Source organism: Arachis stenosperma, chromosome 9 (genome assembly GCF_014773155.1).
Source record: "Arachis stenosperma cultivar V10309 chromosome 9, arast.V10309.gnm1.PFL2, whole genome shotgun sequence".
NCBI classification, from domain to species: Eukaryota; Viridiplantae; Streptophyta; class Magnoliopsida; order Fabales; family Fabaceae; genus Arachis; species Arachis stenosperma.
Window position 1 is genome coordinate 154,205,850 of NC_080385.1, and position 26,989 is coordinate 154,232,838.

Sequence of the window (26,989 nt, forward strand, 5' to 3'; positions counted from 1 at the left end):
ATGTGGGTTTATTTCTGCTGGCAAAGGGTTTATATAGCCTAGCCGTTGTCCCAATTCGTGTGCGGTACACACAAATTTGTGACATTTCGTGTGCGGTACAGGAGACATGGCTTCTGAGCTCAGCCGTACTCCCATTTCGCTGATGCCAGCCGTGAGTTCCTCCCTCCATTTCACTGCTGCCCTCATGGAAATGGAATATCCATTTCGTGTGTGGTTGGCTTGACATGGCATGCCCATTTCGTGGGCACCATAAATGAAATGGAGTTCATTTCCATTTCACGTGCAGAGGCCACAAAATGGCGATGCCCATTTACAGAAAGATTTCCAGCCATGCGTATTTTGAAAAATAATGTTTCTCAGGTGCGCATTTAGGTAAAAAAGCCAAGAAAAGGTACATATTCATGTGAAGATTTGTAAATAATTGAATGTGATTTGTTATAAAGTAAGGAGTCCCAGCTTTTATCGTTTATGCGACCTATTTATTTCACAAAGAGGATATAAGTTTCAAACAACTTGTCAAACAAATTAAACACTCCATTATACATATATAATATACCATTCATATTAGTTTAGATCAAAATCAATTACTAAAATTAGTTACTTATATAAAATATAAAATATATATTAAAAATAAATTAAATAATATATATATTTATATACAAATAAATTAATAGTTGATTTTAGTAGTTAATTGTATTGTACAAATAATATTTTGATAATAGTAGAATATACTACTATGTGCTAGACGATAATTTAGAGTAGCTTTGAGTGATAGGCAAATGTCAAAAAGGAACTTTAACGCATAACCAAAGGGAGATCAATTGACCAAATTAAAGCATACAAAAGTATATAGTACTAATCAATGGCACTATAATCTCCTGTAGTTTAGGATCAAACCAAACTTATCTTTGGTACAAAAGTCATTCATGTTTGATGATAAAGTTATGCATTTACAAGATAAGATTACCAGCCTCATCCCTATCAGCTAAGGAAAAGAAGATCATGTTATACATATACTGTATATCGCCTTAATTATATTTGGAGATAGTTCATGTGAAAAAAAATAATAAGGATCATGAAAAGTAAGAACAGCAGTGGCCTATAACAGAGTTCAAGAGGAAGAAAGAAATTGGCTTTGTAGCACAGAGAAAAATGTTACATAAAAGGACTTTTTATATTATTAGGGGGTCATTTAGTTTTATTTTATATATATATATTTTAATTTCAGTGTTGAGGGAGGAAGCACACGAGGACAATGAGTCCATGATAGCTTCGAAAGAACTCCGAAACCAAGGATGATTTATGTGAATTCATGGTTGGGCAGCATGAGCAACAATATCTCTTGTCTCCCTTGTCTTCATCAATGCCTATGTATGTGGAAACATCATGCTACCTATTCATGGGTTGGGGTTGATTGTGATAGTGATGATGATTACTTATGCCATGGCATGCGCAGTTCAATTGCAACCAAAAAGGGAATAAATTAATAAATATATTTATATGGTAATTGGCATGCGCAGTTCTCGCCCATAGCTTTTGATGCAAAACGAGAATATTTATGATTATGTCCGAGGCACGCTTTCTTCTTGTTTGTTGCTTCCTTCTCTCTCCTTATTTTCACAATAACAAGTATTCATATCAAATTAATAGTTAAGAATTATTAAATAATAATTTAGTTAAATTTATTAAATTATTTAACTATTTTTAACTATTAATTTCATACGAATAAATTTTACATTTTCACAAACTTTACAAATTTTTTTTAATAATTAGGCTAGCCATTTCTCTTTTATCTTTTTTCCTTCTAATAAGATGGACAATATTATACATTATACATACATTTCCAACGTGTCAATGCAACTTGCAGCATCATGCATGCATGCATGCAATCTATATATTTATTTACACACAGATTGCAAGGAAAATACTATTTGATCCTCTGAAGATTCTTTTAATTTAGGAAAAGTACGAAGAGTCAATGGAATATTTGTACAATAGAGGTTTAGGAAGTATTAGAGATATAACCATTAGTGTTACCTTTTTCTATTAATTGAAGCTTTTGAAATGAATGGTATCATGACATGGTATTAGAGCTCTAGATCCGAAAGGTCAAGAGTTTAATCTTGGTGCGGGATTTTTTAATTTAACACAAATGTACTATTTTATTTAATAAGATACAAACAAACATACATCTCATGTATTTGGTCCAAATTTTGTTGAAATATCCGAAAATTATTTAGCAAGTACACAAAAAAAAAACAAGAAAATGTTTTATTACTAGACCTTGTTTTCAATATTTTTTTAATCTTCTGGCATTTGTGTAAAATATTTCCTAAAAATATTCGCTTAGTATAAATTATAAAACTATTAAAATTAGAAGGAGAAAATATCCTATTTTTTTCAAGTAAGTTTACATAAGACTATGTTGAGATATGATCTTTTTATATTTTTTTAGGCTTATCTATTATATGTGCTAACGTCATATGTTAAGATTATAAATAGAAAATTTTTTTATTGAAAATACAAAAAATTTAAGTTTTTAATGCATTTATTTTGTATTTATTAAATGAAAGAGTTTAAGCTAACGAGTTATAGTTCAAATAACACAGTCTCTCCATATTTATTTAAAAGTCACGGGTTCAAGTTTTCCTATCTTTAAAAAAATTAAAATTTTCAACTAATAATAAACTTATTATGTGTGCTAAGCACATATTAGCTAAATCCTGATGAATATATTTGTCTAACTGGGATTATTTTTAAAAAGGATAAATTGTTATTTCTATTTTTTGAAAACTAATTTTATCAAAAATTAAATTTTTTTGAGTTAAAATAATAGTTTACTCTTTACTCGTATTTTCCGGAGCATCAACATCAAAAAACGACAAGATATATAGAGCTTATTTGTATTGTAGCTTTTACGAAACTCCAGGAGAATATTATTGTTCTTTTCAAGTATTGAATACATTGCTTCTACTTTGCTAGATATTTTCCTCACATAATCATCACTCTCTCTTGTTCCTTTTTATTACGACCATCTTCACCTTCTATATATATGTTCACCACTGCACTTCTCTTCTTTAGCTCTCTTTGATTTGTTAAAGCTTAGGGAGATATGGGTGAGGTAGCTCTCTCAAATGGGCAGAGCCATTCTATGAATGGTTACAGGAAGAGTTGTTGGTATGAAGAAGAGATTGAAGACAACTTAAGATGGTGCTTTGCTCTTAATAGGTACATCTTTTTAACTACTCTTTTTTCTTCCCTGTTCTTAGCTAATCCAAAACCTCATATCACTAACTGTCACATGAAATACCACATTAGCATTTTGGCCTTTTTCATGTTCATTTATGATTTACTATTATAACTTTTCCTTATTGACTTTAGAAGATTCATGAAAAGAATAAAGCCAGAGACAATATGGTAAGAGAAGCAAGAACTTCTTTGAGTCCAAATGAGACAAAAATAGAACAAGTGGAACAATCTTTGGTGATTGCAGCTTCTCATGCTAGGAAAAGTAAAGTGATCCTAAGAAATCATAAGCTCCTTTTGCCTATGGCTATGAAAAAGGCAGACATACATACATATACAAACAGTACATAAATGAAAATAAGACAGTTTTTTTTATATTGCAAAGTGTAGCTATATTTCAATTATCTTATTTGCTTTTATTATGAAGACACACTAATGTAAGAGTAATTTCATTTTCTTCTTTGGATCGGTTGTAGTATATTGCATACAGGAACTAGCCAATACCAAGACATTGCACTATTGGACACTAAGCCCTTTGGAAAGGTAAGCATCTCCTTTATACAAAAGAATTAAATCTACCTTTATGAAGAGGAAACTAAGTTTATGTGGCTGTTACAGGCATTGGTAATTGATGGGAAGCTTCAAAGTGCTGAGACAGATGAATTCATCTACCATGAATGTCTTGTTCATCCACCACTCCTTCACCATCCTAAGTAACTCCCTCCTATATGCTCTTTAAGAATCTTATTTTATTCCCAATCCCATGTGATTTACCTAGAACTTTTATTCATTCAGCCCAAAGAATGTTTTTATTATGGGGGGAGGAGAGGGATCCACTGCAAGGGAATTGCTCAGGCATAATACCATTGACACAGTTATAATGTGTGATATAGATGAGGTAAATTAATGTCTCCTAAGTTGGATAATATACATTCCATGGAGCTATATTATCAAAATTCATTTCTTCAAAGCTTTTATTGATCAGGAGGTGGTAGACTTCTGCAAATCATACTTAGTGGCAAACAGGGAAGCATTCCATGATCCGAGACTTAAGGTCATCATCAATGATGCCAGGTCTGTTAATCAAAATTATAACTTGTGATTCTTGAATTTACCAAGTTCTAATAGGTATCAGCCATGAATGCAAAAATTGTGATAAATTTTACTGCAATGTGTCATGATATGAAGGGCCGAGCTAGAAAGCAGAGAAGAGAGGTATGATGTGATAATTGGGGACTTGGCAGACCCAATTGATGGAGGCCCTTGTTATAAACTCTACACCAAGTCCTTCTATGATTGCACTGTCAAGCCTAGACTGAAGCAGAGTGGCATATTTGTAACACAGGTATTATAAGACCAGTGTACATAACTTGAATCAAACACTTATTAGAGGAAACAAAACTAAAGTAACATTTCTACATTGTTGTTATACTTCAGGCAGGACCAGCTGGAATATTCAGCCACACTGAGGTGTTTTCATCTATCTACAACACCTTGAGACAGGTTTTTAAGTGTAAGAAATCTTCCAGGACATTCGAAAGATTTCCCTTTTTAGATATGGTCCTTTCTTTTTGTTGCATTTGATACCCAGTTATAGTAAATCAATCACGTTTCCTATTGTTTGCAGATGTTGTGCCTTATTCAGCTCACATACCATCCTATGCTGATATTTGGGGCTGGGTCATGGTAAACATCTTTCTTTATAAGACTCGAGACAAATTGGCATGCAATATCATAGAATGAAATAGATGAGTTGATGCTGACTTTTTTCTTTTCTTGGGTTCTGTTGGAATACAATAGGCCTCAGATTCTCCAATAGATCTGAGTGTGGAAGAGCTAGACAACAGAATGAGACAAAGAATTAAAGGGGAAAATAGATATCTGGACGGCAGAACATTCTCTTCAGCATCAACATTGAGCAAAGTTGTTCGTAAATCGTAAGTGAAATGCTAACCTATGACAAGAAGTTTTCCCAATCTCATATACTAGTGTTGACAGACATAAATGTTTTACTATTGGCAGGTTGGACAATGAAACTCATGTATATACAGAGGAAGCTGCAAGGTTCATACATGGCCATGGCAAGCAAGCTTAATTAACCAAGCTTGACAAGTATCACAACACATAAAGAAAAGGAAGATAAGACACAACGCAAGTGAAAAGACTCTGAGTTTTTCTTTGATTCTATGTATTTTCTTTTTGTTAGCTTCTTTTTCCTTTTGGTGTGTAGTTCCCCAAAAAGGCTCATATATATTTATATATGAATGAGCGAAAAGTGGTTTCTATTTTGTGCTTTTGTGTATGAGCATGTCAACGATTATGCTAATACTCTAAATGCAAAAAAACTAAAGTCAACTACTTAACAAAAGAAGGATCATTACTAGTATATCTCAAGTTTGGAATCAAAACCATTACATAATGTATTATTGTACAAGTTCCAACAAATCAATGAAGTGCTAACATGATAATGTTAAGCCTATTAACATATAGATTTCACATATACTCTAGTCTTGGCATAAACAATTACATTTAAATACTAAGCTGAAAAACAATCATCTTTTACAACCCAATAAGAGAAGGGATCCTGGCAAACAGGGAAATTCTTACTACTTAGATAGAAACACTGTTGGGGATTCCCTTTCCAGTGAGACCACCCTCCCTTGAATAATCTGAGGTATTTGGATACAACAAGGTATAAGGCATCTGCACTGGACCGTTCCTGTTCTTCAATCTCTTGTCCTTGTTCCTTTCCATGATATTGTTCTCAATCTCTATGAGCTTCTGTTTGAATCTCTCAAATGCTGCTAATGGTTCAGCATCACAAGTCCAGTAAGGATTCTCTCTTTGCCCAAGATAAACCTCTTCTGTTGAATGTCTTGACAGAACTTCAATCAGTGACACACCAAGCAATGTTTGAAACTGTGCTGTGATTGTTTTCAGGAATGCCAAGTCAGGATCCGACTCAAGCTCTTTGTACTCCGGTGTCCCTGGCTCTGGCATGAATCTGCGGCTCACCGTGGGCCGGTTAGGGAGGTATCCGGCATAAGGGTACTGTCCAAAATTCACTGCCGCATGATATGCAGAAGCTATCCATATGATGGTGGTGCATGATTGAATGAGTTCATCTTTAGTCTTCATCTCTGGCCACCATGACCTGTCTTTCAAGTCACCATGACCCTTATAGCGGACTTCTTTCCACCAAGATTGGACTTCAGTGTCATTCTCAACCATCTCATCAGATTTGTAGTAGAAATTGCAGTATTCAGTCACCCAAGTTTCAATGGCATCCCAGATTTCTAAGCCATCCACAGCAAACGGGTAATCCTCTATCATGAGTTTAAGTCCATGAGGGCTGCTTGAATCTGGAACCGCCATCCCTCTAAAATTCAGCAATAACAGAATTACAATTTGGTTATGATCATATAAATCATTTTCTGGTATGAAGTTTTTTGAAAACTCACCTCTTGAGAAGATCAGTAGGAAGTGCTTGCTCTGTGAAAACCCAACTCTTGTATATAACAGCTGACATTTCCAAGGCAAATTTACCGGGAAAAACTGTTCTCTCTAGCACCCCTCCGGCATTAATGAGAGTGTGTCTAGCTAAGGCATTTATATGCATTGTGTCTCTAAAGTGTGGCTGCAAAAGCTTATGTATTGGGTGAAGAACACTTAATTGTCTGTTTGTGGCAATTATGAATGGTTCAATCACTGCATGAGTGAATAACCTACAAATAATGAGCTTGGATTAATGGCTTTCTTGTTATTTAGTCATCATTATTGGGAACCATAAAAGAAAACAAGAAGATTAATGAATGAAGTTTCAAATAGTCTCATACCAATGACTAACTAGTTGATGGTATCCTGAATCATTGACAGCAACATAAGCTTTGGCCAGTTGCCAAACAGTAGCCGGTACTCCTTCTTTTTGGGGAGTAAAAACTTTGCTAACTGCTCCATGTTGGTCCCCTTGTGGGTGTGGCAAGCTCAGTTCAATAGCCAATGGTTTCAATGTACCATCATTTTGTAGAAACAAGAGTGTTCTTGTGGCATAAGTCTTTGTGGTTGTAGAATTTATTCGAGTTAAGTATGGCATCAATGCATCATGGTGATCAAGTATATACAACTTCTTGTTTTCAAGCGCCTATAAAACAATTATCAAAATCAAATACACAGAGCATTTCAATATGGATTAGGTGTTGCTTCTTCAAGTAGGACACATTTTAAGAATATTTAAAAGAATTTGCTAAAAAGAGGCACACACTAAATACAATGCAAGACGAAAGTAGTTAGTACCTCATCTATGGTAAGTCCATCCAAACTGTTTTCTAAGTGCTTTGCTTTGATGATACTATTTTGATCTCCATAGATTTCAGGGTCCAACTTGCTCACCGGGGGAAATTCCTGCAGATGTAAATCACCTTTCTATTTTTTAATACCAAAAGGTTTCTAATGATATCCAAACCAAGAATACAACTACATATAAGGTGAAAACTCACGTGCAATTGCATGTAAAGTTGATAGTTAAAATTATTAAACTATAATTTAGTCAAATTTATCAAATTATCTAACAATTTTTAAATATTAACTCCACATGTAGACATCTGTATATATCAATGGTTGTTGCATAGTACCTGGAGACGACGAATGATGACAGGGTTAACACCGGCAAGCATTTCTCTGGCAAATTCTTCATCGGTTCTCCATGCAGTCTTGCTAGCTGCATTATTTATAGTTAAAGCTTAGTTCATAATAATCAAAGACAGGAATGGATAAGCATGCATGCATGGAAGGAAGCATTACCTTTGATGACATCTGGAACTGGGAATTTGAGGAACCTCTCACCATCATTCCTAACAAGTTCTCTAAACAGTTCATATGGAATGAGGTTTCGAAGTTGAGAAGCGACACCTGGACTGGGCAGCTTAAGGCTTCCCTCGTAAATATCAAGAACATCTTGGAAAGTGTCAAACTCGTTAATGGTTTTATCGCAGAGAGATCTGATCTCAGGAAGAAGAACTTGAGCAATGGATTTGAGAGAATAAGCTAGAAAATCAGAGAACTTGAGGTGACCAAAGCGTTCATCTCTGGGAACATAGATGTCAAGATTGAAAAGGTGCAATCTGGACTCAGTATCGGGATCGGTGAGGGAGTTGTGGCGACTGGTTCTTCCACGGCGTGGGTATGGAAGGTCCTGGGAGCCACCAAGAACGGGACGAGCAAAATGGGGACCATTGTCAGGAAGAGCAAGGTCGTTGTAGAAGGCATAGTCGTAGACTCTGTCCCATTCGTTAAGGGTACCGGTCCCTGTCCCTCGAAGCGTCGCTAACTCTTCTTCCCTCAACTTCCTAAGTGTCTCCGGTGTTTCACTTGGTAGGTATGCCTGAATTAAGCCAACAAAATTGCAATAATAATTAACATAATATTATAGGTGAAAATTCGTGTGTGGAGTTAATCTCTGTGTAAAGTTGATATACTAAAATTAGAGCTGGCAATTCATACTTTACCCTCTAATTTATTAGGTATATATAGTAAAAGAAGTGAGAATTAAATTTACAACTTCTTTTATATAATGATTTACAATAAATGAACAATTATTAAATTAGTTGGTTAATTTAGTAATTTAGAGCATTAATTTTTTATTTTTTTATGTTATTAAAATATATAAAATTCGAAATGATTAAATTTTATATTTACTTAAAAAAATTTGATATTTTTGTAAGTAGGGTAAGGTAGGGTAGAGTTTAGAGTTTTAAGGTACGAGTAGGGTTAGAGTTGAGAGATTCTTAACCTACGAGTAGGGTAGGGTAGAGTTTTAATAAAATTTTCAACCCTACCCTACCCATTGCCAGCCCTAACTAAAACTGTTATATAATTTGATAAGTGCGATTAAGGCCATTTTGGATAAACAATTTAAATAAATTTCTTTTGAAAAAATAGTTTAAATAATAAATGATTATATTAAAGATTGTTTGACAAATTTTAAAAGTAATTTTTTTGAGTTTTTGACTTATAAAAAGTAGTAGTATTAATATCTGGTATAATTTTTAAAATAAAATTACGGTTTTATAAAAAACTATTTAAGAATTTATAGAAAATTTTAAAAAAAAATCATTTCTCTCATAATACTACTATATTTTACCATATTTTTATAAAATAAACACTTTTAAAACTAAAAATTTAAATACAAAATAACTTATTTATAAATTATTTTTAAACTTCTTTGTCTTTCGAAATAATTTTCAGAACTATTTAGAGTTTTTTTAATAATTAATTAACAACTTTTATATATTATAACGAAACCCAAACTTATCACAATGTTATATAACCCAACAATTCATTATACTCGAATTTACAGATTTACCCCAAATCCTAAAACCTTATCTTTTCAACTGGGTCAGAAGATTGCGAGAAAGGAGTCACTCAAATGAAATGTTTGTTTGGTCTCATTAAATTAATAATTTTTTTAATAAATATAATTTTTTATTTTTATTATATTTAATAAATTTTTAATAATAAAAATAAAAATAAAAATATTAAAAAAATAAAGAAAATTTTAAAAAATTATAATTTATATTTTTTTAAAATATATTTTTTACGTAATAAATAAATAAAAAAATATTTTTATATAATTATACCCAAACATAATTAATCTTTTTGTATGAATTATTTAAATATAAAATTATTTTTATTTTTTTATAAAATCTTTTAAAAGAAGAGAATATAAAAAAAGATTTTTTTTTAAATTTATCCAAACAAATTAATTTAACCAAAAAAAAGTAAATTAAATTTTAAATTAGTTTAAATTAATATTATTTTTCATACAAAATAATTATAATACTCTTATTATAAAAAATAATTAAAATATTTTTATTATATATTAATTTTTTAAAAATTCTAAATTTTAACTCTTTTCTTTTTTATTGTTATAGAATTAGAATTTAGAATTTTTAAAATTAATATATATATATAAAATAAAAATATTTTAATTATTTTTTATAACAAAAATATTATAATTATTTTTTATAAAAAATTAATTTAAATTAATTCAAAATTTAATTTATTAATTTTTCGATCAAATTAATTTATCTAATTTAATTTTAATAAAAATAACACAATTTAAATAATTATACATATTAAATTTTAATTATTAAAAATATTTTTAAAAATACATTTTTGACATGTCTAAGGGAGTGACTATTTTGCGAGAATGATTAGGAGAGATCCATTCTAATAAAATAATATAATAATAATGACAAGAATATGTTGAGATGCATTCCACTGACAGTGACAATAAAATAACCTTGTACCAATTGGATCGAATTTAAACAAATAATAATAATAATAAAATAAAGCATGCAAAACGGGAACTACATGACCCAGCTGGCACACAAGACACAAGTGAGTAAACCACATATGGTTTCAGTTTTCATCTATTCATTGTTCTATTCCCACAATGAACCCCAATCTTCAGGGGAATCAAATTAATATTTGTGTAAGTCTTTTTTTTTGTATGTTCTTCATTTTGTATTAAAATTAATCAATAAAAATTAAATGGAAATAAAAATATAATTTTATATTATAAAAATAATATATATAAAAAAATTTACATAAAAATTGGTATAGATATATTTTTTCTAATAGTTAATGCACCAGATTATTTGTTTCGTTATTTTTTTTTCTCACGATATCTCTCAGTCTAGTAAGTCAATGATTAATTCGTTTTGATATTGAATTCCATTTAAGGAATTTATTACCCGTTTTTCTTGAAGAGATGTTTGGTTAGTTTAGGTTTAATTTAAAAAAAAACAATACTAGAAAAAAATTTAAAACATGTTGTAAAAAGAAGTGACAGGGAAAAAATTTAACAAAAGACAAATAAAATAAAATAAACTAAAAGAAGTGGGTGTAAGACAGTAAGAGCAAGATAAATATATATAAAAGTAAGTGCACGGCACATACAATTATATAAATATTATTGAAAATTTTTTAAATGTATCAATCAACGGCTAAAATTTACTCAAACATTTATATTTAAAAGCTTTTTAATACTATTATTTTGATAAGGTATTATATGTGATCCATAATAGTGGTTGAGTAACATCATTATTGATAATATATATAGGATAAGAAGAAGAATGAAATATTTTGAAGAGTGAAATGGGAATGACCTTATTAGAGAAGAAGACACGGTCGTAGGTGTAACGATGAGCAGGGTATATCCAAGAATTGCAGGGAAAATGGAGAGAGCCATGGCCAGGAATGTCTTCAATGGTGATTGTCTTTAGATAAAACTGGCTATGGTGATTGTTCCTCACTATGATTGCCCCTGGCACCCCAATGCTCTCGTCCCAATCGAATTTCACCCCAAATTCTGTCTCTTTTGCTCCTGTCAATGATGTTATTTTTGAAACCCACCTCTCCAAGTATGCCACTTTCCCATGCTTTCCTCTGTTCCCCTTTACTGTATATCATTAATTAAATTGTTACTTATAAGCTTCACTTATCTCACACCCAAATGCAAGGAATAAAGTGATAACATAGAACAAATAATTTTTATTTAGGTAAAAAATCAGGTGCAGTTAATTTTCTGTGAAGTTGATAGTTAAGAACGATTGGATAAAAATTTAGTCAAATTAATTAAATCATCTAACAACTTTCAGTTAATCGAGTTTCCACCTTTTATTTATGGTATGATAGTGAGATCCAAGTCAAACAAGACAGAGAGAGATAAAAATTCTTTTCTTGTGGAGTTGGCAAGTTTGAGGAATGAGAGGAAGCTAAGTTATGATAACCTGGATCAGGAGTGAGAGAACTAACAAGCTGAAGGGAGACACCGTTGCCCATCAACTCATGGATTCGATCAAGAACATTGGATTTGATGTCATGGAAATCCAGCACCCCTTTCTTCATCAACACCACCTTCCCTCTTACACTAGTCTTCTTCTTCTCCTTGCTGGTGCTACCACCCACACCGTTCTGCTGCTTGTGATTCTCCATGCCTTAGCTTCTTCCTTCTTACTTATTCATACACTTCTGGATCGGAGTTTTGCTTTGTTTATTTTCCCTTGCTTCTCTTCCTTCTCTTCTCTTGCTCAAGTCTTCACACAATTGGTTAAATAAATAATCACATACATGAGTGGTCCTTTTTTTTTTGTAATATAATGTGGCGTCACATTTGGTGGGGACCCATATGCTTTTGTATGTATTATACTATTATAGTATTGTTAATTTGTTATTACACCTCTTTTAATACTAAATATTATTCCTTAATTTTATCAGTAGATAATTAAAGGACCTGATTCTTCTAAAGCAACCATTGGCTTGGGGCTACCTATCTCACGTTCTTCTAAAGCTACATGTTTTTCTATTACTATTTAATTCTGCATATCTTTCCCACACATATAAAATCTTATATTCATGGTTTATTTTTCTTGCTATCTGTTTTCATGTTTTCTGGACCAAATATAAATTTGTTGATCAATAAATAATTATATGTATAAAATAAAATTTAAATTCTTAACATTTATTTAAGTAGATAAGTGAGTTGACCACTTAACTATATATTAATATATATTGACTACAACTGATTTAGGTATCAATCTTAATTATATTCATGTTTATTTTCAAACTATTTTCACAATCTTACAATTATCTTGAATCAACACATTAAAAAAATATATCATCAAATTTGTGGGAAAAAAAAATACATGACTAATTGTTTCCCATCTATCAACATTATGCGTAGATATTTACATTCAGTTTCACATGTTATTATATATATTGATGACTATTGGGTCTCTTTCATCCACATAATCCATATGTTTCATTCACATGCATCATGGCTAGGTCAAAGAAGGTATGGAATTAGCAAAAATAATGTTCTCCATGTGCTATTCTCCAGTCAATTATTGGTCGTTTTAGAATTATTAGTATTACACCATAAGCAAATTAAACTTTGTAAAAAAAAATTTACTGAAATTTAATTTTGTTACAAATTAAAAATTAAAGTTTCTTATTTAATATTATTTATTAATTATCACTAAAATAATTATATAATTTTAAATATAATAAATATATCATTATACATATTATATGGATAAAATTATAAATATTATATTATATAAATTCAAATAGACTAAAATTATTTTATTAATATTTATTAATTATCATTAAAATAATTATACCATATTAAATTAATAAACATATAATTATATATATTATATATATATAATTATAAATATTATATTATATAAAATAATTTTGAATATTATCTTTTTAACATTTTCAATTTTTTATGTTTTATTGTCAGTTTGTCATGCCACCAAGTCACATCAAAGTCCAGGGTAATTAGACCCATAATAATTTATGATGAAATAAAACAAAATTGCAGCACTATTTGTGCAATACTCATAATTCATAGCGGAGTTGTTACCAAAAAAACTAAATATTATTATTATATATTAATATATAACTTATTAGCTATCAAAGAATTTACATAGATTTGCAAGTTGCAAACTAAAGACAAATATATTAGATTGACGAGCGATATGTACAAATACCAATACAATTATATAGATTTCAAAGTTGTAATAATACTAAATACTCAAATATTTCTGATAGTGTTATCCTTCTATGATGGCTAGAAGCCTAGACTTTTCTGCTTTAGTAGTTAACAACAACCAGCTAGCATGGGCCCTTTAATTTGTATATTTTAAACATAACCTAGTTATTAGTAGGGTTCCTTCTGGTTGCTGTTATTTCATATATATGTAAACATGTTACATGTTACATATTACATATATCAATAAGGATTTTGATTCTCTAAAGTTTGAATTTTATTTTAGAGAGTAAAATATGATTTTTTATCATTGATTTTATATGTGGGACTAAAAATAAATATGAAAGAAAAACTATTCAAGGGTAGAACATCGCACTTTATTCTCTAAAATAAAATTCAAACTTTAAAAGATCTAAATCCTATCACTAATATAATGTTAAACCCTACTTTGGTCTTCGAAATTGACGAATTATACTGATTTAGTTTTTAATTTTTTAATTGTTATACTTTGATCATTTAAATTTAAAAAAAGTATACCAATAATATAATTTCTCGTATATTTTATATCATCAAAGTTTAACACCATTAATGACCTAACACAAACTTTGTCACGCTAAACATATTAAAACGATGTTATTTGAGGATTTGAATAATACTAAAACAGTACATCTTTCCTTTTTAACAATACTAATTGTTTAAATCGCTAAAATACATACATGTTATTTTAATGGGCAATGCTAGGTAACTAATGATTTTTTTGAATAACATAAATAATCACCAATCAAATAAAAACACACTAAACTTCCAAATTATCCACCTAAATCTTAATATTAGAATAATAAACATTCAATACATTCATTGTTCACATTATTTAATATTTTCATTATCTATCTATACTTTTCTTATTTTAATATGCCTAACATACAATAAGACTTAGATCACGGCACTAATAAATTAAACTTTGATCACGAAAAACTATATTAATATATTTTTAAAAAATTGAAAGATCAAATTATAATAATTAAAAAATCAAAATTAAATCAGTACAACTTATTCCTCTCATGATGAACGTGAGATTTAACTCCACCAATATATCTTAAGATAGATTGAGCACATCATATCATTTCAATTATTGTATATCGTTGCACATTATGCTCAGCAGACAATTTGTCATTTTTCATTTAATAATGTAAAACAAAATTGATAACTAAAACAATTATTCAAGCCACGTGTTAAATTTAGATTTGTTAGCTAGTCAACTTATAATCATTTGTAGTCACTGAATTTATATATATATATATATATATATATATATATATATATATGTGAGAACCCGAGTCTCACGAGGCAACAAAATGAAGAAATATATCCTCTGCATGCATCTTATATGTTGCTATATATGTATAAATATGATTAATAAGCAATATACAAAAGTAAAGTTGATTAATTTTCATATATAACACCATAACTTATTATTAGATACAGTTTGATACTCTCTATTTTTGGTTTTCTTGTTGGACATGGAAGGGATCAAATTCAAATTGAAAACGATGTTATTTAAAAGCAAAAAAATATATATATGGGTACTCACTAATTAAATTTAGTTTACCAGCAGCCAAAAAATTAAACAACCTAACATTGTTCTCAGTAGGAATCGCAAAGCAGGTCAGTCTGCCTTAATCCATCCCGTTTAAACCCGCATCATAAAATAGAATGAATCGACCCGTCCCGTTAATTAAGATAGATTTAAAACATTAGTTTGCCTCGTTTTATGGCAGATTGAAAAATTTACAACCTAATGAAAAAGTATAGGGAGCCAATAGAATATATGTACAATATGTACAATAGAAGTTTAGGAAGTATTAGAGATATAATTATTAGTGTTACCTCTTCTCATCACTAGAAGTTTTTGGGATGAGTGGTATCATGACATAGTATTAGAACTGTAGATCCGAAAGATCAAGAATTTGATTCTTGATAAACCCCAAAATCAGTATAAGTTTTTGGACTCTAAGCTAATTTATTTGACTTTTTTTTTAGAAAAATAAAATTTATTAAAATTAATAAAAAATAATAATTAAAAAACGCTCTGCCAAAATTCGGTCCATTCGCTCTGCCAAAATTCGTAAATTTAACAGTACGAGTTTGACTTTTTTTTTTATTCGACAAATTTTAAATCTTAACACACTTGTCTCTTTTAGTGAATTTGATGGGTTTGATCCATTTTATTACCCCTAATTCTCAGATGTCATGTATTGTGACAAACTGGCAATAAGCTGGTGGCTGATGTATAGAAATAAATTAAAGATGATATAAGAACGAATTGAAATGTTTAAAAAGAAAATCAACTTTAAGAAAAAAAATTACTTCTGAAATAAGGAAAGGATTATTCTTCATTCTTTCTTGTTTAATATATATCTTGTATTTATAAAATAATAAGAGTAAAGGACAAATAGGTTCCTGACCTTTTTTTTGCAGACATTTTCGTCCTCGAAAAAGGAAAAATACATTCAAGTCCCTCACCCCCGAAAAACGTGGACATTTCAATCTTTTCGTTGAGTTCAGGCGTTTGAACTAGACGGAAAAGTTTGACCTGGCAGTGGTGGTGCTGACCTGGCCGTTACGGAGGCCACATGGCAGGGAGCATTTCGAAACAGGACATATAAGTCCCTGGAGACAAAAACGACGCCGTTTTTGTAACCTCCCCCAATCCTTCAAATTTCTCTGCCCTTTTCTTCTTCCTTCCTCCTTTTTCCCTTCCATTATTCTTCCTTGGCCCCTGCCTCCATCACTGTCGCACAGCGGCGCCTCCGTCAGCCACCATCAACGCCGGCAACCTCCTCCTTCCTTTCTTTTCGTGTCTTCTTCCCTTTCTCACTCCCTTACTCCCATTAGTCTCTCTCTCTCTTCTCACCCTCTTTCCACCCACCGTTCGTCCGCGACAACCTTCTCGGCAACCCATTGCCGCCACGCCGCCGCCTCTCTATCGGCGCACCACCGTCACTACTAGGGCCCAACCATCATTTTCTCTCTCTCTCATTACCACCCTTGTGCTTCCCAGGTCTTCTTTCTCTCTGTTTAATTCACTCTGTTATTGCAGTTAGTTAATTAATATTGTTTAGTTAGTTTTGTTTAGCTAATTTCAATTAGGTTAGATTAGTTAGTTACATTAGGTTGTTAGAAAATCTGGCATGGATAGTGGATTAGGTCTTGCTTGCTTAATGCTGCTGTCTGTGCAATCACTGTTTGTAGTTCATTATATTTAGTTTGTTCAATTGTTCTTGAGTTGTTAGGATTAGGGTTGGTTAATAAAAATTGCTAAGACTGATGTTTTACACTGCTGCTATGTAAATTCTCATTGCCTGTTTTGGTTAACAATAAACTCTTATGTGCTCATTTTGCTGTCTAATGCCACATCTCTGTTTTAAAATGAGCTAATTCCTTTGATTCAATGATGCAGTTTTGTTAGGTTTCATGTAGCTTACTTTTGATATAATTGTTGAACTAGATGAGAATTGCTGCTTGAATCTGGTGCTTTTGTTCTCTGTGTTGTATTTCAAGCCATTGTGTTGTACTTATGTTGATTGTGCTACTTGGTTTTTACTACGCTTGATTATGGTTCATGTTACTTATTTTTGTTCTTGCTTAGTGATGCTGAGTTCTTAATGCATATTGAACTTCAATTTTGATTCCGTGAGACTTGATTATTTGATCAATTAATCTACACTCTCTACCGATAATTGGCTATTGAATTCATTATTTATTTGATGCTTTAATGTTTGATGTGTACTTCTTCATTCAACCTCTTTTTGCAATGTAAATTACATGAATGGCCACATGTATATTCAAATTTTTACTTGAGGTTTATCAACTTCATTTTTTTTTGTCAATGTGCATCACACTCATTCTTCATTCAATGCCACCACTATATAGCTTTGAATGGTTGCATTATATGAGTGTGAATTGTGTAGAGGTCCTGCTTGTGAGCTGCTTGTGACTTGTCAAAGGAAAGAAATCAACTGGGAAAGGGAAACAACCAGCTAAAGAGAGCATTGGTCTCTTCTCTGATCCTGACATGGGAGTCCCGGCAGAGAACACATATAACTTCCCGACATCTGAGGGGCAGCCTACCACCACAGCACCACAGCCTCCTACCTCACTATCAGCTACACCACCTTCCGATTTTCAGGGTCTCATGACTCAAGAGCTAGGGCTCAAGCTTATGGCCTGACTAGACCAGCTGGAGCGTCGTATGGATCGACGTTACAAGAACATCAAGGGCCAAGACAAACAATTGGATGACATGCTAGATGAGATGGATACTCCTGAGGATCGCTCACAGAGCCAACAGCTACTCAAAAGAGAGGAAGGAGGAGGTCGCTGGCATTGATGGGCTGACGAAGGCGCCGCTGTGTGGCGGTGATGGAGGCAGGGGCCGAGGAAGAAGAATGGAAGGGAAAAAGGACGAAGGAAGAAGAAAAGGGCAGATAAATTTGAAGGATTGGGGGAGGTTACAAAAACGGCGTCATTTTCGTCTCCAGGACTTATATGTCGTGTTTCGAAATGCTCCCTGCCACGTGGCCTCTGTAACGACCAGGTTAGCACCACCTCTGCCAGGTCAGACTTTTTCGTCTAGTCCAAACGCCTGAACTCAACGGAAGGATTGAAATGTCCACGTCTTTCGGGGGTGATGGACTTGAATGTATTTTTCCTTCCTCGAGGACTAAAATGTCCGCGAAAAAAAGGTTAGGGACCTATTTGTCCTTTAATCAAATAATAATATAGAGTAATAGAGACTACTTTTTCTTACTTTTAGATGAGTTCTGTATTTATTATTATATATTTGTTCTAGAAGATTCAAAAAAATCAAATTTGTTGGTAAATGCAAATGCAATATTCATGCATGGGTGGTTGATACATTGATAGTAATTCTTCGTTAATTAAAGGGATAAGTATTGTTTGATCTTTAATGTTTAGGATCAGAATTAAAATCATTTTTAACGTAATTTTTTATTTATAATCGTTCTTAATGTTTTTTCATATTAAAATTATCTTTTTAACTTTTTACGGACAAAAATATTCTCCACCACTACCACTATCTTTACCACCAGCACCACCTCCCTTACTATACCACCACCATCTCCCTTAGCTTACTGCCATCAAATACTAATAATCAACTTCAGAAATAATAATATCAATCAACACACAACAACAATGAAATCAGAAAATAACAAATCAAATTCAAAATTAGAAGCAGAAACAAAAACAGAAATAGAAGCAGAAATAAGAAGCAAAAAGCAAAAGCAACAATGCAAGAAGCAGAAGCAGAAGCAGAAGCAAGATGCAGAAGCAAAAAGCAAGAAGCAGAAACAAGAAGCAGAAGTAGAAACAAAAATGGAAAGGTGCAGCAGCGAGACGTCGAGGGGGCAAGGTGCAGCAGCGAGACATCGAGGGGCCAAGGTGCAGCAGCGAAGAGCAGCGGCAGCAGTGGCTTGCGTCTCCTCTCTCCCTCGCGATTTCCGACGGCGACGACAGCTCCAAGCTTTGCCGTCTCTCCCCCCTCCCCTCCCCTTTCCCGTTCCCTCCCCTTTCCTTTCTCCCCTCCCCTCTATCGTTGTTTTTTTTATTTTATAATTTTTTATTAGAATATGGTCATTTAGTAATAAAATTAAAAATTTTATTAAAAAGACGATTTTAATACGAAAAAAATGTTAAGGATGATTCTAAATAAAAAATTACGTTGATTTTAATATGAAAAAAATGTTAAAGATGATTCTAAATAAAAAATTACGTTAAAAATGGTTTCATTTCTGATCCTAAACATTAGGGACCAAAACAATACTTATCCCTTAATTAAACTTTGTGAAGGACAAACTATTATTTTCATTTCGTTGTTGGTTCTTTTTCTTTTCATTTTATGAGGTTGTTAGTACTTGTGCTATGAATGATGAATCACTACAAGGAAAACGAAAAATTGCAGTGAAAAATTTTAGAAATTTCCCAAAATCATGCATGCACATTATTTTTTTTTGGTAAATCAGCGAAGTCTAAGTCCAAGAAAAAGAAAAAAAACTAATTGAAGGGGTTAATGCCCCTGTTTATATCATTTATAAGGATATTTTTAATCTCTTTAGGTGGACTATCAAGAAAATAAAATTTAAATTATTTTTTTATACTAACTTTGTCCAAGTAGTCAGTAGAGACATTGTCATTTTTATGTGTATGCATGACTTTGATCTCCCAAGACTTTCGATTTTTGAATTTCTCTAACAAAAAAAATTATCATTTTAGCTTTTTCTTCCTTTACTTAGTTTTTTGTAAACTTCCAACGAATCAGTTTCGATAATTACTCTCCTCATCACCAAGTTTCATAGCATATTGAAACCATGAAAAATACCCTATAGTTCTGCCAGGAAGACATGACAATTTTCGAAATTTGTCATAAATCCTCCTACCCAATCATCTTTATGAGTCCGGATTAATCCACCACAACCTGTCGTCCTCACACTTTCTATTACTAATCTATTTGTATTCAGTTTCACCCATCCAATAGGGGGAGGTTTTCATTCAATTTTTGTCTCTGCTATCACTTGTCCTTCTTTTATCATGTTCAATTTTTTGAAAGCTTTCTTTGACTGGTTTATAACATTTCTAATTATTAACACATCATTTCAAGGTCTATCAAAAAGTGGGGAGTGAACTTCTTGATTTTTCTATTTTCACAAATACCAACAAGTAATAAAGAATTTGTTTTTCCAATAAAAAAGAGAAGATTTATCAATATTATTCTCCAGGTTTAGCATTATCCAATTATGGAGATCTGTGTCATAAAAAGTGACTGCTACTGTTAGATTGATAATCTATTTTCATATGTATGCAAGTTATTTATTAATTTTGATTTGTATAGTATTCTGAAAGGATTCGTTGCAAATTATTATATCTATAAGATAAAAATTAAACTCTTAATCTTTACTTAAATATATTACTAAACTAAGGTTCAATTTAGGTAAATAATTTAATTAAGCTCTTTTTAAAAAATAGCTTAAATAATAAATGTTTATATTAAAAATAATTTATAAATAAGTTATTTTATATTTGATTTTTTAGTGTAAATAAAAAGATGTATATTTTTTAGATAAATCATTTTAAATCAAATCAAATTATATTTATTGAGCTAAATTTAAATCATGTGAATTAAGGACTAAATTAAAATAAGATGATTTTTTACTTATTCAAATTAAATGCAATAAATAAAATTAATTTTGTTAGATAATCATGGTCTTCTGGTCTTCTATATATAAATAGCCACACAAAATTATAAAAATCATCATTTTTATCACTTTTGCTATTTCAACTCTTTTTTTTATGTATAAATGTACTCAAAATGAGAAGGTATGGATGAGTGTTTTATGAGAAAATATAGAGAGTCAGTGGAGTATCTGTACAATGTGTACAATGGGGGGTTTAGAGATATTTGATTCATTAGGATATCAGATGTTTATTATCCCTGGTACCCGGATGGTTATTCTGGATAGTATTTGTGTATTGTGTTTGAGAAATTAGTAGTATTTTACCGTGGATGTTCATTTTTTTTAACTCATATTGGGCCAAATAAATAGCTCATTATACACATTATACAAATACTCCATTGGCTCTCTAGCGGGATTCGTGTTTCATTAATTGTTTGTTTGACAAATATTATAGTCTGAAAAATGTCTCAATTTAGACATTCTACTGCTGTCAATGAAAGTTGAACTTGTAGTAATTCAAGGTGACCATGATATTTTTTTGTAATATTACATAGAAAATATTTTTTAAAATGAATATACCTATTGTAATTAATTTTCTTTGTCAATCTGTTATCTTTTACCTAACAAACAATATCCATGTTGAATATATTATTTTAATCAGAAGTCATACATAATTGATTGATAATTCTATATATAAAAATACTCATGTTGTAACTAAATACTATATTGTTATCTTGCTAAAATTAATTATCTTATGATTATGTGAATGTATAGCACTATCAGGTAAAAATTGATTGGATTATATTTATTTCCAACGAGGTAGGTGATCTTTAATTTTAGGTCTAATCACGGTCAAAGTTGAGTAAAATTTGAAAAATACTAACAATACAAATACTTTTTATTTTTAATACCCAATAATAAATATATAAATTAAAACTAATATTGTTTCATACAAAATCATAAAATGTATAGCATACTCAAAACATATCAAATCCGTATTAACTGTCATTGTTTATCAGTTACGTTATGATAAATCTGGTTATTAAAAAAAGATTAAAATTAACTTAAATATATACTATTATTTCATGTTTTTTATTTTTATTTTATTATCATAAAAAGTCATACATATTGTTCATACCCTGACCCAATGTTAAGGGCCCAGGTCCAATCGAGAGGCCTGATCCAATAGATTAAGCCTAGCAAAGCACCCACCTCCACTCAAGAGGTCGGTGTCAACCCCGACTTAGTACGAAGAAGTCGGTTGTGAGATTAGCTGGCAGATAAATATTCATTCAAATGAGTAACCGCCCCTGAAATCTCTCTAACCACTTCATAAAGCCATATCTTGACCTCCCTAAGATAATGGGACGGTTATCACCCTAAAGATACGGCACTACTCCAACGGTGGTTATTGGCTCACCACTATAAATACACTGACACCCCTCAGGTATCCCTAAGTCCAATACTCTCTAGACCTGCTTACACCCTTGCTAACTTAGGCATCGGAGTGTCCTTGCAGGTACCACCCCCCATTCACACGCGAGCACAAGTCGGACGGAGCCTCCCGAGTTGCGGACCTACCCGGAGTTCTCCTCCCTTATACACTTGGGCCGCCGAACGCCATCTATTGGGCTAATCTCCGGTTACCTACCGTAACATTGGCACCGTTGCCGGGGAACCGAGAGATCGTCCATCAATGGCGGATAGATACCACGAAGAGGTCCGTGCGGAAACAGATTCCGAAGAAGAGAATCTGAACGCGGGCAACAACAATGAAGACCTGGCCCAGCACCAGGAAGATAACGACCAACACAGAGAGGGTACCTCCGGAGTAAAGAATCCGAAGGTAAATTCCTCAAACGAACGTGAATCAGAAAAAGGCGGACCAACTCACGTAGATGAGCTAATGAGATTGGTCCATAGCCGCCTGGAGCAATTGGAGCAAGAGCGGGAGAAACAAAAGGAAACCGAAAGGTACCTTAAAGAGGAGATGGAACGGCGAAAAGAGTTAGAAAGAAAACTCTTACAGCTAGAATCCTCCCTCAAGAACTCCCGCGACGAAGGCGAAGATCAACTCCTGGGCGGAGAAGATCCCTTCAGCGAGGACATAATGAGGGCAAAAGTTCCAAGGAACTTCAAAAGCCCTGATATGGACCTCTATGATGGAACTACGGATCCAAAGCATCATCTTAGCAACTTCAAAAGTCGGATGTATCTAGCTGATGCCTCCGACGCTACGAGATGCAAGGCCTTCCCGACCACTTTATCGAAAGCAGCGATGAAGTGGTTCGATAGCCTTCCCCCGAGATCCATCACTAGTTTCGAAGACCTCTCAAGAAAGTTCCTGATGAGGTTCTCAATCCAAAAGGACAAGGTAAAACATGCACCGAGCCTCCTGGGAATAAAACAGGAGGTCGGAGAGTCTTTACGAGCCTATATGGAAAGGTTCAACAAGGCATGTTTAGAGATCCAAGACCTGCCCACAGAGGCAGTAATAATGGGGTTAGTCAACGGACTTAGAGAAGGCCCCTTCTCACAGTCCATATCTAAAAGACACCCCGTTTCTCTAAGTGATGTACAACAAAGGGCCGAGAAGTACATCAACATGGAAGAGAATGCAAAGCTAAGAGACCTGAGTTCGCGACCTGGACCCACTTCCTCCTCTAGGGAGAGAGAAAGGGAAGTCAAGAAGAAGGAAGAGCTCGGTCTCGAGAGGCCCAGGAAGTACCACTCTTATACTCCTCTAAAGACTTCTATAGTGGACGTATACAGAGAGATATGCAACACTGAAAGGCTGCCACCCCCAAGACCTATTAAAAATAAAAAAGGGGGAAGTCGCAGCGAGTATTGTGAGTACCATAAGATATATGGTCACTCCACCAACGACTGTTACGACCTCAAAAATGTGATAGAAAAGCTGGCTAGAGAAGGTCGGCTTGACAGATATCTCATGGAGAGGTCGGACACCCATGGAAAGAGAAAGCGAGATGATATGGACAGGAGAGATCCGCCACCACAGACCCCAGAGAGACATATCCATATGATCTCGGGAGGATTTGCGGGAGGCGGGATCACCAAATCTTCTCGCAAAAGACATCTCAAAAGAGTCTACCAAGTCGAGGAAGAGACACCCGACTTCCCCACTATCTCATTCATGAAAGAAGATGGGCAAGGGATAATACCCGGGCATGATGATCCCGTGGTAATAACCATGATCCTAGCCAACGCCCATCTCCACAGAACCCTAGTAGACCAAGGAAGCTCGGCGGACATCCTTTTCAAGCCCGCCTTCGACAAGCTAGGGTTAGATGAAAAAGAGTTGAGAGCTTACCCCGACACCCTATATGGGTTAGGGGATACGCCAATAAAACCACTGGGATTTTTACCCCTTCACACCACCTTTGGAAAAGGGGAAAAATCAAGGACTCTGAGCATAGACTTTATAGTCATCGACGAAGGGTCAGCCTACAATGCCTTAATCGGCAGAACTACCCTCAATCGCCTTGGAGCAGTGGTATCAACTCCTCACCTCTGTATGAAATTCCCAACTCCAGGAGGAATAGCAACGGTGAGGGGAGATCAGAAATTGGCAAGGAAGTGCTATAACGAAAGCCTAAATCTGAGAGGAAAGGGCAAAGAAGTCCACACCATAGAGTTGGGTGGAGCAAGAACCAGAGAAGAGCTACGACCCCAGCCGGGAGGAAAAACCGAGGAGATACAAGTCGGAGAGGAAGAAGGAAAAAACACTTACATAGGAGCCAACCTAGGGGAAACCCTGAAGCAAAGGTTGGGTGAACTCCTAAGAGCTAATTCCGACCTCTTCGCCTGGAAGGCGTCCGACATGCCTGGGATTGATCCCGAGCTCATGTCCCATAGGCTCTCGGTTTACCCAGGGTCCCGACCTGTACAGCAAAGAAGACGCAAGCTCGGCCCGGAACGAGCCTCAATAGTAGAAGAACAAGTACAGGCGCTCCTGGAAGCCGGCTTTATTAGAGAGGTCAAATACCCAACATGGCTAGCCAATGTAGTGCTAGTCAAGAAACAGAATGGTAAATGGAGAATGTGCGTCGACTATACCGACTTGAATAAGGCGTGTCCTAAGGACCCTTATCCTCTACCGAGTATTGATACCCTGGTGGACTCCAGCTCAGGGTACCAATACTTATCATTTATGGATGCCTACTCGGGATATAACCGAATCCCGATGCATGGACCCGACCAGGAGAAAACATCGTTCATCACACCAAAAGCCAACTATTGCTATGTGGTCATGCCATTCGGACTAAAGAATGCAGGAGCCACGTATCAAAGGCTAATGAACAAAGTGTTTTCTCCCCACCTAGGGAGCCTAATGGAGGTATACGTCGACGACATGTTAGTAAAAACCAAGCAAGAAAACGACCTCTTAACAGACCTCTCGCAAGTCTTCAACACTATAAGGTTGCATGGGATGAAACTAAATCCCGCAAAATGCGCCTTCGCAGTAGAAGCGGGAAAATTTCTAGGTTTCATGCTAACACAAAGAGGGATTGAGGCCAATCCCGACAAATGCAGAGCCATCCTAGAAATGAAAAGTCCGACTTGTTTGAGAGAGGTTCAACAGCTTAATGGCCGACTTGCAGCCCTCTCCAGGTTTTTGGCAGGATCGGCACTAAAATCCCTTCCATTATTTTCCCTACTAAGGAAGGGATGCCAGTTTGAGTGGACTCCAGAATGTGAGGAGGCATTCCAAGAGTTCAAAAAATTCTTAAGCCAACCTCCTATATTAACTCGACCAGTACCGGGAAAAGACCTCGTCCTATACCTATCCGTCGCAAACAGGGCTGTCTCATCAGCCCTGATCAGAGAAGACGAGGTCGGGCAACACTCGGTCTATTTCACCAGTAAGGTTCTACAAGGTCCTGAGCTAAGGTACCACAAACTAGAGAAGTTTGCTTACTCCTTAGTGATAGCCTCACGAAGGCTACGACCTTACTTCCAGACTCACACAATAAGAGTCCGTACAAACCAGCCCATGAAGCAAATTCTTCAAAAGACGGATGTTGCAGGGAGAATGGTTCAATGGGCGATAGAGCTCTCCGAGTTCGATTTGAGATACGAAACTCGGACAGCAATTAAAGCCCAATGTCTCGCCGACTTCGTTGCAGAATATGCAGGTGAACAAGAGGAAAAACCGACTACATGGGAACTCTATGTAGACGGATCCTCCAACAAGACGGGAAGCGGCGCAGGCATAATATTGGTAGATGGAAAAGGAACCCAAATAGAGGTCTCCTTAAAATTTAAATTTCCGGCTTCAAACAATCAGGCAGAATACGAGGCTTTGATTGCCGGATTAAAGTTAGCAGAAGAAGTTGGCGCTACAAAGGTGATGATCTACAGCGACTCACAAGTGGTGACCTCCCAAATAAGTGGAGAGTATCAGGCGAAGGACCCCAATATGAAGAAATACTTGGAAAAAACCTTGGAACACCTTGGGCACTTTGCGGAAACCGAGGTTAAGCACATAACTCGGGATCTAAATAGCAGAGCTGACGCCCTGTCCAAGTTAGCAAGTACCAAACCTGGAGGGAACAACAGAAGCCTGATTCAAGAAACCCTCCAAGAGCCCTCGGTATCAAAAACAGAAGAGGAACAAGAGGTACTTGAGGTAGCCGGCCTAGACCTCGGATGGATGAATCCCTTGGTCGAATACCTGAAATTCGACATCCTTCCCAAAGAGGAGAAAGAAGCTAAAAAGATCCGAAGGGAAGCACAACATTATACTTTGGTGAGAAATGTCCTTTACAGAAGAGGGATATCAACACCATTGTTGAAGTGCGTGCCGACCTTAAGAACCACCGAGGTATTGGAAGAGGTACATAGTGGAATCTGCGGAAATCATCTCGGAGCAAGGTCATTAGCCAGGAAAGTAATTCGAGCCGGATTCTACTGG

The 26,989-nt window shown here is 34.1% G+C and overlaps 2 protein-coding genes across 2 annotated transcripts; one reads left to right on the forward strand and one right to left on the reverse strand.

Annotated features, from left to right (window-relative positions):
* Positions 1-2,981: 2,981 nt before the first annotated feature.
* Positions 2,982-5,619, forward strand: LOC130951269 (thermospermine synthase ACAULIS5-like). The gene is made up of 10 exons (XM_057879917.1): positions 2,982-3,228; positions 3,723-3,789; positions 3,865-3,959; positions 4,042-4,144; positions 4,232-4,320; positions 4,435-4,591; positions 4,684-4,759; positions 4,874-4,932; positions 5,047-5,183; positions 5,269-5,619. The coding sequence occupies exons 1-10, from the start codon at positions 3,113-3,115 to the stop codon at positions 5,339-5,341; spliced, it is 972 nt and encodes a 323-aa protein (XP_057735900.1). The 5' UTR covers positions 2,982-3,112; the 3' UTR covers positions 5,342-5,619.
* LOC130951268 (linoleate 9S-lipoxygenase 5-like) lies at positions 5,606-12,348 on the reverse strand. The gene is made up of 8 exons (XM_057879916.1): positions 12,039-12,348; positions 11,415-11,707; positions 8,047-8,626; positions 7,878-7,963; positions 7,540-7,647; positions 7,083-7,387; positions 6,708-6,971; positions 5,606-6,625 (listed from the first exon to the last, which is right to left on the reverse strand). The coding sequence occupies exons 1-8, from the start codon at positions 12,241-12,243 to the stop codon at positions 5,857-5,859; spliced, it is 2,610 nt and encodes an 869-aa protein (XP_057735899.1). The 5' UTR covers positions 12,244-12,348; the 3' UTR covers positions 5,606-5,856.
* Positions 12,349-26,989: the final 14,641 nt, after the last annotated feature.

Bases quoted from the DNA above. Each gene is read 5' to 3' on its own strand.
- LOC130951269 (XM_057879917.1), top strand. From the start codon at position 3,113: ATGGGTGAGGTAGCTCTCTCAAATGGGCAGAGCCATTCTATGAATGGT. The intron at 3,229-3,722 runs GTACATCTTTTT...GATCGGTTGTAG, and splicing joins TGGTGCTTTGCTCTTAATAG to TATATTGCATACAGGAACTA. The intron at 4,933-5,046 runs GTAAACATCTTT...GGAATACAATAG, and splicing joins ATATTTGGGGCTGGGTCATG to GCCTCAGATTCTCCAATAGA.
- LOC130951268 (XM_057879916.1), bottom strand. From the start codon at position 12,243: ATGGAGAATCACAAGCAGCAGAACGGTGTGGGTGGTAGCACCAGCAAG. The intron at 8,627-11,414 runs GTCATTCCCATT...GGCTTAATTCAG, and splicing joins GTGTCTTCTTCTCTAATAAG to GCATACCTACCAAGTGAAAC. The intron at 7,648-7,877 runs GTACTATGCAAC...TTACATCTGCAG, and splicing joins TCATCATTCGTCGTCTCCAG to GAATTTCCCCCGGTGAGCAA.